Here is a 15754-nt window from a genome sequence, read left to right as displayed (position 1 = left end):
AATTTGAAAACACTGGAAGTTTTGGCTGAGCAAAATCATCACTACATAAGAACTGACTTTGTGCCAGTGAAATCACCGAGATGCCTGCCATTGCATGAGTGTTAGATTAAAAAATTGTCTCCTAGTTCCCAGCTAGCAGGTTATGGACAAGCACTGAAACATTTACAGCCAGCAAAAAAAATTCAACCCCAGGAGATTCATGTTGTGTGAACTGTGATCACCTTCAGTAGTAACAGGAAGTATCTCAGGAATAATTGGTGCACAGTAAATAAGCTAACTGGGACTGTTGTGTACAAATCCGATCACTGATACTTGTGAGATGCGTGGGATGGGAGCAAATGCACAGAGCCTGCTATGTGTCTGGAGGCTCCAGGAGCCTGGATTATTTAGCTTAGTAAAATGAAGGTGTAAAACAGATATTTGTCTGTGTAAATAATTACAGGAAAAGGGCAAGCATTGTTGCTCTTCCAGCTATAAGTACACATAAGATCAGATGTAAACAAATGAAAATAGCAGTATGTTCCTAATCATTAAGACAGTTATTTCTTAAACTGTAGCTGATAGCTCCCAAGAGGGCTAGCAAAGGGCTTAAGGGGAATTGTGAGAGATTGGATTTTTGTAAAATATATTTTAATACTAGTTCTCTACTTATATTCAATACATTATCAAAAGAAAATTTCCCCCCCCAAATCCCCAGATTATGCAGATTTACTGCTGGCAGCAGCTCAGTTCCTCCATGACAAAGAAGCAAAAAGTATCTGTAATTACCAGCTGTGTCAGCCAACGAGTGGCTAATCACCTTTAGTCAAAACAATTAAATATACAGGGAAGCTGATGCTGACAATATGAGGAGTTGCTTGTTCCTGACTAGATGGGTTGGACTCAGGGGAGGTTACACAGGGACAGGTGACCTCAAAAAAGTAGTAACACTTATAAGAAGTTTGAGAAAACTGCATTATTGAAACCAGTTTCCTGAGAAGCCACTTAGTTAGTAAGGGAGGAAAGGGACATTAATTGCATTAAGGGGATTAATTCATTTCAAAAATGAAGTTTGATAAATGGATTGTATTATTTTGTACACGTGAGAAGCTGCTCACAGTTACATAACTCCTTCCTTGAAAGTTCATGATGATTTCTGTATGGTCAGTAATGCAGTATTCACTGAGGTACATATACAAGTAGAATGCCATGTTATTCAAATAAGCAGTTGAATGACAGAACTTGTTCAGTATTTCAGATTTTTATGTGGCAGTTGAGATAATGATGGAAAAAAGGCCATTTGTTTGGCTTCAGTATCAATCTACCTGCATCTAGTAACATTTTGAATTAGGAATTAATATATAAGTAACATTAGTATAACAAAAACTTTCACCCATGTGTGATGTGCTGGGCCCCATCACAATTCTTGGTCTATACAGTTTTTGCCTTTTCATTTCTCTCAGAGGCACACAGTCATTATTTTCCATTCCTCTCTCCATGGAACATCTCACTGGCATCAGCATCAGCCACCTGTACTGGCACTTTTGCGATTCCACTGTGAGCCCATTCAAGGAGTTTGTCTGTAGTCATTTTCGGAAGGTGATTGGTTGCTTAGACACAAATTTTATTGATTTTAACTCCCATGAAACTAGGCTCAAGCTTATATTTACAGAATGGGCTTTCTGAATGAGAAGTTGAACTGACTCTCAGAAGTAAAAAGGTTGTTAGAGCTAGAATCATTGGCGAGCTAAAGAGACCATGAAAGGGGACAGAAGCACGACTCTGAGATGCCACATAACATGATGCTTTTGGAAAGCATGAACAATGGAACAACAAGGTCAACTCAGGAGGCGACACAGATGACTTTGGTCAGTAACTTTTTGATCAAAAGCACAGGGTAGATGCTGTGCTTCTATGGATGGGAGCTTGCCATGGGGTAACCATTAACTTCAGAGTTTTGATTTTCAATTTAGACCCTTGGTTTTGCAGCATTATCATCTGAGGAACTGCAGATTTCAATCCTCTTTATTTAACACCTATTCTCAGTTATTTCTGTTCAAGTTTTGCTCCAGTCATAATCAGCTATCTTTTTTTTTTTTTCCTGTAATGAATGCATTATGTGAGACACAGGAGACCTACACCCTACTGAAGGGGAATATTTTTCATTTTTCACCTCAAAGCCCTTTACAAACTCTCATTAATTTAAATTCCCTCCACACCCCTGCTGAATAACCTAACACAAATGGAATGTCACACTCGAGATCTCTGTGTGTATCACTTAGTCCTCTGAGCGTAGGAGCAAGCCAGATCCCACTGAGCATTAAAATTTCAGTGAAGGATTCCTGACAACCCCATGTGCAGAATCGTCATAGCACATTTATTCTTTAGAGAGAGCTGTCGTCCAGACAGATGCTGCAGAGAAGTGTCAGAAAAAAAAATGTGGCTCTCCCAAAGAAGATACCAGAACCCTGAATCTGGGAGCTTGGGGACTGGAAATATTTTCTTTTGGCATGGTACTTGCCACTCTGAAAAACAAAGTGATGTTTATCTAGTCCCCACTCCCCTGATTCTAATGAGCCCTCCCTTTCAAGCTCCTTTCCCAAGCAACTTTTGAATTGGCTCCCATTGAAGCTGCTTTCCCTGTCTTGCTCTACCTCCAAGCAAGGGAGAGTAGGAGGGAAACACAGTCTACCATGGTGTAGTAAGATTTCCAGAATACATTAATGGGTGGAGCACCAGCCTGGGACCTTCATGGGGTTTTAGATCTTCATGTTAAGCTAGGCATTGCCACACGCCTTCACCTGTCCTGAGGATGTGGTGCTTCTGAAGCAGAACCAGATGTGGTGTTTGCTCTACAGCCTAGGAGAAATTGGAATCTGGATCCTACAGCTGCAGTTTGATCAAGGAAGAACAGTTTAGGCTGGGTTTCTGAGGGGATGAGACATGGCAGTAAGTCTGGAATGTAGAGGTGCATGTCTCCCCCACATCTGCTTGATTGCTAGCTTATTTCCAGACCAGAACTCACCCCACAACTTGTGCACCTTTATCTTCTGGAGACAGCCATTATTCAGTAATCCTTCTGCGAGCAACATACAAAGGCTCTGCAGTCTTCAAGTGCTCTATAGGCCACAGTTTTGGGAAACGGTGTGTAAGATGTTGGTAGATAGGATGGACTGATGGACTTCTGGATCAGACCCAGATAGCATGCCCAGTGAATGATTCAATGGAGGCAAACTGTGAAACATGGATTGTTTTGCCCTTGCGAACCTCATGAAGTTCAACAAGGCCGAGTGCAAGGTCTGACGCTTGGGTTGAGGCAATCCCATGCACAGATACAGGCTGGGTGATGAATGGATTGAGAGCAGCCCTGCAGAGAAGGACTTGGGGGTGTTGGTGGATGAAAAACTAGATGTGAGCCAGCACGTGTGCTTGCAGCCCAGAAAGCCAACCGTATCCTGGGCTGCATCAAGAGAAGTGTAGCTAGCAAGATGAGGGAGGTGATTCTCCCTCTCTACTCACCCCTCGTGAGACCTCACCTGCACTACTGCATTCAGCTCTGGGGTCCCCAACACAAGAAGGACATGGGCCTGTTGGAGTGAGTCCAGAGGAGGCCACGAAGATGATCAGGGGGCTGGAACACCTCCCTTATGAGGACAGGCTGAGAGAGTTGGGGTTGTTCAGCCTGGACAAGAGAAGGTACCAGGGAGGCCTTGTAGTGGCCTTCCAGTACTTAAAGGGGGCCTACAGGAAAGATGGGGAAGGACTCTATCAGGCAGTGTAGTGATAGGATGAGGAGTAATAGTTTTAAACCAAAAGATGGTAGATTCAGATTAGATGAAAGGAAGAAATTCTTCACTGTGAGGGTGGTAAAACACTGGAACAGATTGTCCAGAGAAGCTGTGGATGCCGCCTCCCTGGAAGTGTTCAAGGCCAGGTTGGACAGGGCTTTGAGCAACCTGGTCTAGTGGAAGGTGTCCCTGCCCATGGCAGGGGGCTTGGAACTAGATGATCTTGAAGGTCCCTTCCAACCCAAACCATTCTATGATTCTGATTCTTTGAAATGAGCTAAAGGATGATCCTGGGAATGCTAATCAAGGTAAATTTTATGAATAAAAACATTACTGAAATTTTTAATAAATCTGTCATGCAATTTATCCAGGTAGAAAATGTAGCAAATCCTGAATGTTTTACTTGGCTCCAAATAAAGCAGAGTTCAATTAAGTTCACAGGTACTGCTCCCTTATGAATTACACTCACATGCTCTTTATGTGGACATGAGTTTCAACATGTGGAGTTTCTTCCCCATTCCTTCCTGCTCGATGTGGTGATTTGCTCTTTATGTAAATCACTGGCAAGAATAAGGCATTCAGCTCACTAAAATTGTCTATCTTCTTTTATTCAATAATGCCTTTTAGGATTTGGCTTCCTGTCTGTCTTTGCTCAATATCCTCCCTGAAATCTATCTGTTGCCAATATGCTTCCCCTATCTTCACGCTTGGAAAAGTTTCATGATATCTAGGCTGAATGAATATCAAATGATACAGATTTTCTCTGCGTAGAGATCAGGTGCTATAAACTCTAGATTTTCATGGTGCAGAGCTGGAATGCAGACATGTTTTTCTAAATATAACACTTTACTCCAAGAGATTTTGTGTGGAGAGAGAGCCTCTGTCTGTCATAACATGCCCTGCCAGCCAGCTTTGCAGGCAGAACCTGATAGTGTATTTAATCCTACATATCCATGCTTGCAATCCATAAATATTAAACTAGCTTTAAAATGATGATAGAAAGGACTTAAGTTTTGCAAGACAACATTAGAATAACTGTGAAGTTAGTCAGAGATCAAGTATGTTTTTATATGCCTCTTTAAGTAATCATCCCTCCTCTAAATTAAATAAGTGCTTCTTTCATTCAAAACAAAAATTCCTGCAGTAGGGCAACTTCTTGCTGAGACAAGTTTTGAACTGTCCCTGCCTGTTTAGCTAAGGGGAAGGAGGTCCTCTTTTGATTCACTCCTGCCTGCAATCAGCTTCCCATGATGATTCCTGTCTACTCTAATACTGACGATGCACAAACACAATGAGTCACTCCATCAGCTCTGGAAGCTGCTCACCAGCCCGCTTCATTTTCAGGCACCACACAGCTGATGCAACCTGTAGCAGTATAAAGGCTCTTTGTTCAGAATCCGTACTTTATCTCTGTGGAAACATCTGCCGCATAGATTGGAGATTATGGCACTATAAGAAACCCCATTACAATAACAAGAAACCCCAAACCTTAGCAGCCTCTTTGCTTCTGCTGTTGGTTTGTTTCTCCCACCAAGCCTTGCTGCCCAGGACTACCTGGAGATCCAGTAGCATCTCAGGCAGCTGTGACTGAGACACAATGGCAGAAGGCTCACATCACTGCAAATTTAAATTTCGGTATGCTTCTTTAATGTCGTAAAACAACTTCTTGGTTGCTTATATTTTACATTACCAACCATAATTCCTTACGGACGGCGGGGCAGCCACTCCACCACAAAACTCCTCAGGATCCCTGACAGACACCTGGTTCGTTCTCCCGCTTCCTCGCCACTCCCGCTGCCAAACCTCTCCTAGACCCATCTCACGGCACAGCCATGAAAAAAACCCGGCATTTGTCCCTGCTTTAGCAAAGGGGTCAAACTTCTGCCGGGGCAGTTCCGTGGTTTATCGGGATCAGCGTACGAGCCCTTCCTTCGGGGCATTTCCCTCACGCAGGCGCAGGCGGGCAGACGGGCAGCTCCGCGGGATTTTCTCTCAGGCGCGGCGCGGGCAGCCTCGTGAAGGCCCCGCAGTTAAGTGCCGCCGCGGCACCGCCTCTCTCTTTTCGTCCCGAGCCGCCATTTTGTGGGCACACACGGGGAGGTGCGCCGAGCCCCGCTCGCCGACCTCAGGTGCCTCCGCGGCTCCGGGTGGCGGCGAGAAGGCGGGTCGCGCTGGCGGCGGCGGCAGGTGGCTGCCGGCTCTGCCTGGGGGGCGGTACGGCCTTGCTGGGGCGGGGGGCTGAGGGCGTGAGGAGGCCGCGGCCTGCAGGCCGCGGGGCGCCGGGCCGGGCCGGGCCGGGTTGGGCTGGGCGGGCCGGGGGGCTGCTTGAGGGATGGAGGGAAGCAGGGAGAAAGGAAGGGGACCGCCGAGCCCAGCGGCGGGTGCAGGTGCGGCGGAGTGGGACTCCGCCGAGACGGCGGCACGTGGTGGCGGGCCCGGTCAGCCCCGCGGCCGACGGCGGAAGGTCAGGGGCTTGGGAGCGGCCCTGTGCAGGCCGAGTGGCTGGGGCAGCTCCTCGGGATAGGCCCGGCAGTGGGGACCGTAGGGTGCGGCGGGACTCAGGCTTCGCTAACGTGCCTGGTGGCTGACATCCCCGTCGGTCTGCGGGCTGTGTGCGCCTTGTGTCAGATGTAATAGCGGCTGATAAATGTGGTAGTGGAGATCATGCTTTTTGGGTGCCTTGTGAAGAGGGTGAGGGAATTGGGCTTGCTCGGCCTGGAGCGAAGGTGTCTTTGGGGGGCACTGAACAGCACCATGATCAAGAAGACGGATCCTGGTGCTTGACAGGGGCACGTGGCAGGAGCACGAGACAACTGGCTTAAGTAAAAATGAGAAGCTTAGATTGGATGTAAGGGAAAAGTTTTTCATCATGAGAACAGACAGGCTTCCAAACAGGCTGCCTGAGGAGGCTGTGCAGTAGTCTCCATCCTTGAAGGGTTTCAAGACCTGACTGGACAAAGCCCTGACCAACCTGGTCTGAGGTCACAGTAGACCTTGGGTTAAACAGGAGGTTGAGCTAGGTGACTTGCTAGCATCCATTCTAACCTGAGTTACCCTGTGGTCCTAGAAATACTGTTTTCTATGAATGCCTAAATTAATAACATTGCTTGAATTGACCCAGCAATTTGGAAGTGGTGTCATAAAGACTTGATTTTTCTGAAATGTCTGGAATGCCATATTTTTAGTGAAGGAACTAGTAGTTCTGAATAATTTGCATTCATTTTTGCAGTAATCAGCCAAAATGACGAACACAAAGGGAAAGAGGAGAGGGACACGTTATATGTTCTCAAGGCCGTTTCGCAAGCATGGTGAGTATATTACTGACTGCTGGATGTCAACAGCCCCTAAGTAGCATTTGTAGAACATGATTTGTGTCACAGGATTTCCGACAACTTGGGTGAAAAGCTGTAGAATGATACACAAGTATGCTCTCAGCTCTTACAGCTTATGCATTAGTATTCAGATTGCTTGACAGTAGTAACAATGCTAATTCTGTCAGTGCTTGAAAATTAATTCGAAGGTGAAGAAAATATTTCAACAGTTACACTTAAAATGTAGTTTTTTACCTCTTAGCAATGAGTGGTGATAACAGCTGTGTTCACAGTGAAGCAGTAAATAGTAAATGCCTTTTCAGCTTCTGCATTAGGAACAAGATTAAAGCTGTAATTTTTCCTGAGTTAGTTGGACTTTTTTTTAATTGGGAGCATGTGTAGAGGTAATTACTGCTTAAAAAAGATGGTTTGATTTCTCAGTTTTGTGGTTTTGAAATTGAATTTAAATTTGAGGCATTTAAGAAAACTGTTAAATGCATGATCTGTGTCCCCCACCCCATTCTGTGTGTGAAATTGTGGGCTTCGTAAGTATCCAAATTTGTATCTCTTAACAGGAGTTGTCCCTCTGGCTACCTATATGCGCATCTACAAGAAGGGTGATATAGTTGATATCAAGGTACTTTCTACAATGCTACATAATTTAAAGCTAAAGCAGTGTTATCTTTTTCAGTTTCCAGTTTCTTGAGGTAGTTTTTGGGTTTTTTTGTTACTCAGGTTGTGTGTCAACACAAGTACTTGCTGCTCACTTTTGAAGCAATACTGGAATGATAGTGCTGTTGAAGCATTGTCATGTGCTGGTTTATGTAGGGTTTTTAAATATATATAAAAATAATATATTTTTCTGTGCTTTGTTACTGTGTTCAGATGAAAAAAGTGAGTGAAAGATGCCCTATGTAGTACTCCAGTTGCTGTATGGTGCCTACTAGCACTACTTTCACAGGAACCCCAGCTGTCATTTTAGTGAATGTTCTGTTTTGCGTGACTTGCACCTGCTGTTCAGAAGAGCCATAGTTTATGGTGGTGTAGCTAATAGTTACGTCTCTGTATCATTGTAGGACTATACTTAAAATAAGTATGTACGAAGTGGTGATTGTGAAGCCACATTAAAACTAGAAACTAAGAAATAAATGTAAGGATACATCATATATATTAATACAGGGAAAAAAGTGAAGCGGGGTTTCCCATCACTTGGTATTTTCTAGAACTTGTCCTTTAAAATCAACTGTACTTTTAAAATTAAGTTGTAGTAAACCTGAAAGCCTTTCACCAAGGATTCCTACTTTGGTTGAATCCTTTAGTTTCATTTGAAATGCAGAGTTTTCCTAACAATCACATGGATGATGGTGTGTAATTTGCTTGTTTGTTGTTTGACTGTTGGAGAATTGCACCGTTCAGAATTAACACTTCCGGACACACTGGAGCTTGATGATGAATGTCTCATGTGATTGCTTGCTGAAAGCAAAGTGATCAATCATTTCACCGACACTGAAAGCAACCAGAAATGTCATAGCAAAATTTGGTAGTCTTCAGATAGAAAAGGCATGGTTATAAATTCTAATGTACAAATAAAATAGGGGTATTTTAAAATCAATCTCCAGTAATTTAAAATGTGTACTTTAAATAGCTTCTGAAAGAAAAGTCCTTGATGTTGCTTCTTTGTTTTTTTCCAGTTAAAGTTTACACTTTATTCTTGTTTTACCTCTTAACAGGGTATGGGTACTGTTCAAAAAGGTATGCCCCACAAGTGTTACCATGGCAAGACTGGAAGGGTGTATAATGTTACTCAGCACGCTGTGGGCATTATTGTTAACAAGCAGGTTAAGTAAGTAATGAAATTGCATGTATTGAAACTTTGTATTTGGAAAAGTTGATCTGTAGTTACACCCTCCTTTCACTTTGCCAGTTAGACAGTTATTGTCTTGATTGGTCATTCAAGGTGGGTAAAGTGTATATCCTTTTTATAACCCAAGCAAATGATGCTCATTTGTCTTGGATCCTGTCAGAGGAAACAGTTATTTTTCTGAGCAGCACTTAATGACATTACCTAATGGAGATTTTCAGCCAACTTTCACATTGGCACTGAAGCCCTTTTTAAATATTGATCTGTAGCTGTATTCAGCTGGATTTTGTACAGTCAGAAAAGGGCAACTTGGTTTTTTTTTTTCCCAGGAACTGGATTGGAGTACAGTGGTAGTACAATTCTTTGCTTGTATGCTACAAGGTTAAAATTATATATTCTCCACAATCTTGATCTGAAATTGTCAGCGCATTGTTATATATTAATAAGCTTTCAGTTATATAAGTTATGTCTGATTTGCATCTGCAGCAGTGTATCTTGAGTGGTTGGCCTTTAAAGAAAAATTATCTGTAATTGAGCTTATGATGTTACTTATGTAAGGGCTGTAAAACTAGCTTTGAAGTAGCCTTTTTTCAAGTGCAGTAGAGTAAAAACTGATTTCCTTTCTTAGGGGCAAGATTCTTGCCAAGAGAATTAATGTGCGTATTGAGCATATTAAACATTCCAAGAGCAGAGACAGCTTTCTGCAGCGTGTGAAGGAGAATGAAAAGAAGAAAAAGGAAGCAAAAGAGAAAGGCATTTGGGTTCAACTGAAACGTCAGGTAATATTTTTATTGTAGTTGACACATTGTCGAGTCAGTTTACCAAAGAAAAAGCTAGAACCAAGCCAGTTGAGTAAAATGTTTTCTTCCAGAACTACAGTGTTATGCTGTAAACTGAGCTCTTTCTGTCTGTCTTTGAAAAACAAAACAAACAAACAAACAAAAAAACACCACACTTGAATGAAGCTGCCTACAGTATTCTGAAAAATCCGGGTCTTGGGCAGATTGTGTTTGAGGTGTCTTTGCAGTCTTATTGCAGGAGGTGACTTTTTTTTCAGAGTAGAGTGGCTGCATCAGTGTGTCTGCGTCTGTGCTGTTTGACGTGCTTGGTGCTGAACAGAACTGCACTGCTCCTGGGTGGAAACTGTAGCCTTGGCCATGAGCAAAGGGATGAATGCTCCCTGTTGTGTTGCTGATCTGCAGCAGAAGCTCTCACTGATTTCTGGGATCAGTGTTGTCTTTGGTTTGGTTGCATTTAGCTACAACAGTTTCTGTTGTAACCCTGTAAGAAAAGAATGAATAACTAGACTTTAGAGAGGAGATAATGGCTGTTGCTTCTGGAACCGCAGGGTACATCACCTCATGTTAATTTGCATTAGTAAATTGCAGAGGGTAAAGTGTAGTTTTTTTCATTCAGCAATGAAAGTCAAGCACACTTTCTAGCAGATCATTTTCTTACTGCTATTTGAATCAAAATTTAAAGAGACTAGGAATGGTAAAATTGCTGTTATGTTAACATAATAATGTGTTAAATGGTCATCAATTAATTTTCTGTAAGGTTGCCTGTAAGTTTTAGTGCCATGAGTTTTCTTATTTTTTTTTTTCCTCTTTACAGCCTGCTCCACCAAGAGAAGCACACTTTGTGAGAACTAATGGCAAGGATCCAGAGCTGCTGGAGCCAATTCCCTATGAATTCATGGCATAATGCACATTTAAAAAAATAAATTAATGATCTGGTTTTGGACAAGTGTATGTGATTGTGGTTGATTCCTTTAGTTTTTTGGAATAGATGCTTTAGAAACCTTTTTGTTTATTGAAGTTTGCTTATTTAACTTGCGTTACATGGTGCTTGGTCATTTAAATCATCTGCAGCTTTCACTGATCAGTTTAGCCGTTTATTTAGACCAAAAATCCTGGGAACACTGAAATTTGCTAATGCTTAGTGATGATCATGAGGTAATATGAGAGGACATGGAATATTTCAGCAGCAAACTAAGAGCAGAAGAATTGTACAGTGTCACTTGAAGGTTTAAATTTTTTGTGGGAAAAGAGGTAACAGGCTTTAGATTTCATTGATATAAGCTTCTGATTGAGGAGCCTCAGTTTAATACCAAAGAATTGTGAAAACAGTTTTTGAGAGCAACCTCTTGAGAAATGCCCATGGGCAGATTTTGGTGTTTCAGCATTGTAACCTGTTAAAGAAGGATTCTTAGAACATCCCCAAGCCAGTAAGCATTCTTCTGAAATAGTAGTTTGGAAACAAGGCTTTAATTCCAAAACTTGCTAGCCTTTGTAGTTTGATTTTTATCATTTAAATTGGCTGGCATAGCTGAACACTTGAATTTTGTATGTTTGTTGCATATCTGTTGAATCTAAACATCCACCTGGATGTTCTAATGCATTCCTCATCCCATTGACTTACCAATACTTCACAAAAACCCAATGCTACTTGCCTAGGGTTTCTTAAATGGAAGAACATCTTCAGTCAACTATTTATTAACCAATGCTATTTTTGTGAGCTTTGTTTGAAACAGTGAAGCTTGCTAAAGAAACTTCTGAAGGTAACCTGCTTGGTTAGCTTTGAACATGCATAAACCCGACCTTAACTGTGTGGCAGATATGGTTATATAATATTTTACCTTTCTAAGTGTGATGTAAGGCATTGCTTAGCTACCTCAAGTAAGTGCCATAAAACTGATGTCTACGTGTAGAGAGAGTAAAACACTAGAGGAGCTTGTGACCTCAAGCAATTTGTTGGTATTGACTGTTGAAAATGATTGAATAGTCAATTACAGGACAGGCAGTAGGTTTGGGAGTCCGAAACCGAGAGGGGAGGAGGTTTGCTTTTTCCGTTTATTCCGAAGCGCCTTAAGCAGAAGAGTTAAACTGTGTACTGATTGCTTATAAATTTAAGAGATTAATTCCTGTTTGTATTTACCTAACATTCAATTGTGGGTGTTCCCATTCTCATGGAATGTAGTTTTTGGATGTTGAAGTCATTGTCTGGCTTAGCCTGGTATTTTAGGGTGACAGGCTGTAGGCACTGGAGGTTCAAAGTCCAGCGAGCAGATCCTGTGTTTGAAGGTTCTCCACGCTCCCATTTCAGAAGATGGAGTGGGCTCTGTAGTTGGAATGGCTCTGGAAATGCCTTGAAGATGGAGCAAAGCTTAGGCATTAACAGACTGATACATGACACTAGTACTTGACACTGTGTGTACTGGACATGGAGTGCACCACCATCTGAAGCAAGGCTGATGAATCTTAAACTTTCTCTGTTGCAGCTTATACCCTTAGCTTTTATAATGAAGTGGGGTTTTCTTGGAGCAGCTAGATCTGTATACTGAGCCTTAGACCTTTAGTAGCTGCTTTGGCTTGTGGATTTTCACAGCAATTTAAAATGGGTATTTGACTCACTAGATAAGCATCGTTTTCCGTTAGGCTTTGCGTCTGAAGGAATTAAGTGGGAGGCTTTATTTGGTACGATCTTTGGTGGTATTTTAAATTCTCGTGCATGTTTGTGTAAGTTACTTTGGTTCTCTGTTTGGTTTGTACTTCTCTGTCAAGATTGCAGTGGATTAGCTGTAGCATCATGATGAAATGGTTAACAGTAACTGTAAGTGGTAGTTCTAAACTTTTGAATTTATTTTCAACAATTTGGAATACTAAGACTAGACAGCATGCAGTGGTCTCATTTAAGAGCTGTGCTTCTAGAGACACTGTATTGCAGCAGTTTTCAATTTATTTACTCTCAGTGTTTTTAAGGTCACTATACCGACAGTAGATGCTCATAAGTGCATATTTGGAAGTTGTGTCGGGGCTGGGAGGACAGGGAGGGAATGCTTTCCTTGGTCAGGATTCCCAGAAATGGCTGAAAATTGAACTGGGTTTGTACAGGAAGAGAACAGCCTTTTTTGGGTTTTTTTAATGTTTGAAAACAGGACAAGTTAACTAAGGTTTAGCCTGTCTTGGGTTTATAGACATTATATGTTAGTTGCTCTCGGTGCAGCAGTGGTTTTCCTGGGAATCTCAGGTTTGCAGAACCACAGCCCGGATATTTACAGATCTCTGTATCTGCGGTTGAAGTTTGCTTCCGAAGTGTTCAGCTGTCCTGTTTTTGCACAGTCCTGACAAGAGGGAGGTCTGTGAACTGAGAGAAGGTGTTGAAGACTACCTGTCAGGACATCTTCAGTCATGGAACTAGTGTCTAAATTAGATTCATCCTTCTTGATAGCAAGCGAATAGTTCTAGGTGTATGCAGAACTTGCAGATCTGTGAGGGAAGGGGGGTTTTGGCAGTTGAGCTTCTCCCCCCTCTGGGCGGAGGAAGCATGTTTCCTGACAGTGTTTGGAGTTGCAAGTTTCTCTCCCCTTCCACTCGCTCTGGAAGGGGTTTTACACACAAGCCACAAGCTGTAACCAGTTCTTTGCGTCCTATTCTGCGGCTGTGCCTAGCAAGCAGAACCTTGCAGCGAGCGTGCCAGCCACAGACTCTGTGTTTCCACACAGTGACAGTTGAATTTTGTTTCGTTCCATGATACTTTGAATTGCGGAGAACTCTTGTGAAATCTGCAAAGCTATAGGTTTCCCATATAACTGGACACACCTTGAGCTAGCAAAATCCAGGAATCTCTAGTTTAAAAGCCAGTTTTGCAGAAGTTCAGTATTAATACGTTAGCTGTCTTCCAGTCCCCTTTAGCACAGAGACTTCATTATTCCAGAGCTGGTGGACAGGCTGTCCCTGTACAACATGTGGAGAGTGAAGTGCTTATGGATTAGCACAAGCCGTTATGTTTCAGTTTAGTGCTTAGTCTCTGTTCCATGGAGCCTAATTAGGAGGTAGGGGCTGAGCTGTCTCCTCCATTCCAGGTTTTACTGCCTCAAACCATTGCAGCTGGTTCCCTGCCAAAGGCCCTGCCAAAATCTCCAGTCGTCTCTTGGAGAAGCAGCTAGAAAGCTGCCTTCTGAACCATCAGCTTTGTTAGTTTTAGCATATTAGTGACACTGAGGCCTGAGATTTCCTGAGGGCCATGTAGGCAGTGTAGGTGCTAATACTGTGTGTGGCCAGGAAGGTCAGTGAAAGGACGGGAGGAGGAATTGTGCCTGTGCAAAGGGGCTGCAGGCTGTGGAGCCCAGGGAGGAGCAGGTGAAGTGTGCGAGCCTGCGGGGGGCCAGGGGTGTGCAGACACTCCAGCCCCATTGCTGAGGGGAGGCAGGAGGCAGCTGCCATGAGGATGTACAAACAACTCATGCTTTTTAATCTTCCCATTGTTATGTATCAGATGGGGGAAACGGTCCCAGTGTTCACTCCCTCGTGAACCCCTTCTCAGTGCAGTCCTGGACTTGGCATGTTTGTGGCCCTCATGGTCAAAAGAACAGCTGGCATCCCAGACGCGGATGCTGTGCTGGCGTGTCCTGACTGGCCCAGAGGATGCCAAGAGCATACACCTGCCAGAGACTGTGATCCTCCCTGTTCAGCACAGGCGGACAGGCTCCCTCCATACTTGCAAAGTGCAGTGGATTCTGTAATTCAGGGTGTGCGGCGAAAAGACATGGTTAAACTGGGCTCATCATTGCCTGGGTAGTACCTTGTGACTAAGGGGTGTGGGTAGTATCTCCCACAGTGCAGGGGGCACCCTATGGCTGCAAACGGTCTCCTTGCATGGGAAGAAGGTACCAGCAACCACTATGATTCCGAGGGTGGTGGTAAGGAAGACACAGATTATGAGCATTTCAGATCCATGTATCTGCCTTAGTGGATGTACTACCAAGGTCTGTATAGGAATGAAATTGTAGCTGCTGGGATTTACATAGTCACAACAGTCCTGGTTGAGTAGGGATGTGGGTTCCATCAGCAGCACCCTTACAGGTCAAGAACCCAGAAAATACAACGCTCTGGTTGAAGTTGCTGATTCCACTTTTCATTATTTGGAGGAAGAGGCTTCAGGGCATAGCCCCCGGGCCCTGACTCACCTTTTTGTCTATGCGCACTCCAAACTGTTTCGCCATTGACCAGCAGGAATGGGGGAGTGTAAGGAACAGTTGCAGTCTTGAACATGGGCTTCTGCTCCTGAAAGTTCGTAGTGGAGTGGTGAAGCCATGCCAGTTCACAGCAAAGGTTGCCACCAGTGCTTCTCCACATGGAAAAGCTTTGTGCCTGCTGCTTCTTATCTCACATGGTCCTGCCAATCTTAAGCCCAGAACTTCTTGCTGAGTCTACAACATCAGCAAAGACTCCCAGGAAAACATTGTGCATGTTGTTTCTTAGAGAAGAGAGGAGCTCCAGAGGCTCTCAGGATGTCCTCCCTGCCACAGCTGCAGGAGTAAGCTACCTACTCCCCCAAATACCTGCTGTTGAGTGTTACCAGAGCTTGGAAGAGGGAGAAGGGTCAGGCAGCACTATGGTGTCCCTGGGACTCCATGTGAGCACCTGAGTGCTGTTGCTGTGGGGAAGGGGTTAGTGATGGTGGTATGGGTCATCTGCATGGGGTGGGTGAAAGTACAGCCTGGCACTTCCAAGTAGGGCCTCCAGCCGAGAAAGGAAAGGCTCCTTCTAATAGTTTGGAGGCCCGTACATCCCAGGATGGGGACGCCTGATCTAAGCCCCCACATGTGAGGAATCTGAGCCCCAACTGCTTCAACCTACTGAACTGCTCCTGTTGCACCAGAGTAGCTGTTGATGGAGAAACAGCTCATCACTCCCTGGAAACTAATTCCTTCGCAGGGTTTCATACCTGTGTTTGTGCACTGTCATCTCTCTCTTAACCATCACCTTCTGCCCTTTGGGGGTGCTCTCAGCAGCAGGTGAGGCAGCATGAGC

General features: G+C 43.7%; 1 protein-coding gene and 2 non-coding genes across 6 annotated transcripts; all 3 read left to right on the top strand.

Annotated features, from left to right (window-relative positions):
• Positions 1–5785: 5785 nt before the first annotated feature.
• On the top strand, positions 5786–10685 carry RPL21 (ribosomal protein L21). 4 transcript variants are annotated; one of them, XM_074815945.1, is made up of 6 exons: positions 5786–5896; positions 6997–7075; positions 7654–7715; positions 8809–8921; positions 9568–9718; positions 10554–10685. In XM_074815945.1, the coding sequence occupies exons 2-6, from the start codon at positions 7009–7011 to the stop codon at positions 10641–10643; spliced, it is 483 nt and encodes a 160-aa protein (XP_074672046.1). In that variant the 5' UTR covers positions 5786–5896; positions 6997–7008; the 3' UTR covers positions 10644–10685. The 4 variants fall into 4 exon arrangements, with proteins under 4 accessions (XP_074672046.1, XP_074672043.1, XP_074672044.1 ...); XM_074815942.1 differs by having other exon boundaries at positions 9997–10572; XM_074815943.1 differs by having other exon boundaries at positions 5803–5954; positions 9997–10572.
• LOC141920353 (small nucleolar RNA SNORD102) lies at positions 8519–8593 on the top strand. Its single transcript, XR_012622297.1, has one exon. It is a non-coding gene; the product is annotated as a small nucleolar RNA SNORD102 (small nucleolar RNA).
• LOC141920367 (small nucleolar RNA SNORA27) lies at positions 8981–9113 on the top strand. The gene has a single exon (XR_012622310.1). It is a non-coding gene; the product is annotated as a small nucleolar RNA SNORA27 (small nucleolar RNA).
• Positions 10686–15754: the final 5069 nt, after the last annotated feature.

This window comes from Strix aluco, chromosome 2 (genome assembly GCF_031877795.1).
Source record: "Strix aluco isolate bStrAlu1 chromosome 2, bStrAlu1.hap1, whole genome shotgun sequence".
Lineage (NCBI taxonomy): Eukaryota > Metazoa > Chordata > Aves > Strigiformes > Strigidae > Strix > Strix aluco.
Note: the sequence above shows the minus strand (reverse complement) of the source record. Positions and strands in the feature narration are given on the sequence as shown.

What these genes read in the sequence shown, in the direction of transcription:
- RPL21 (XM_074815942.1), top strand. Translation starts at nt 7,009, where the DNA reads ATGACGAACACAAAGGGAAAGAGGAGAGGGACACGTTATATGTTCTCA. An exon ending in AAGGCCGTTTCGCAAGCATG is followed by an intron (nt 7,076 to 7,653) that starts GTGAGTATATTA and finishes ATCTCTTAACAG; the next exon opens with GAGTTGTCCCTCTGGCTACC. An exon ending in ATTGTTAACAAGCAGGTTAA is followed by an intron (nt 8,922 to 9,567) that starts GTAAGTAATGAA and finishes TTCCTTTCTTAG; the next exon opens with GGGCAAGATTCTTGCCAAGA.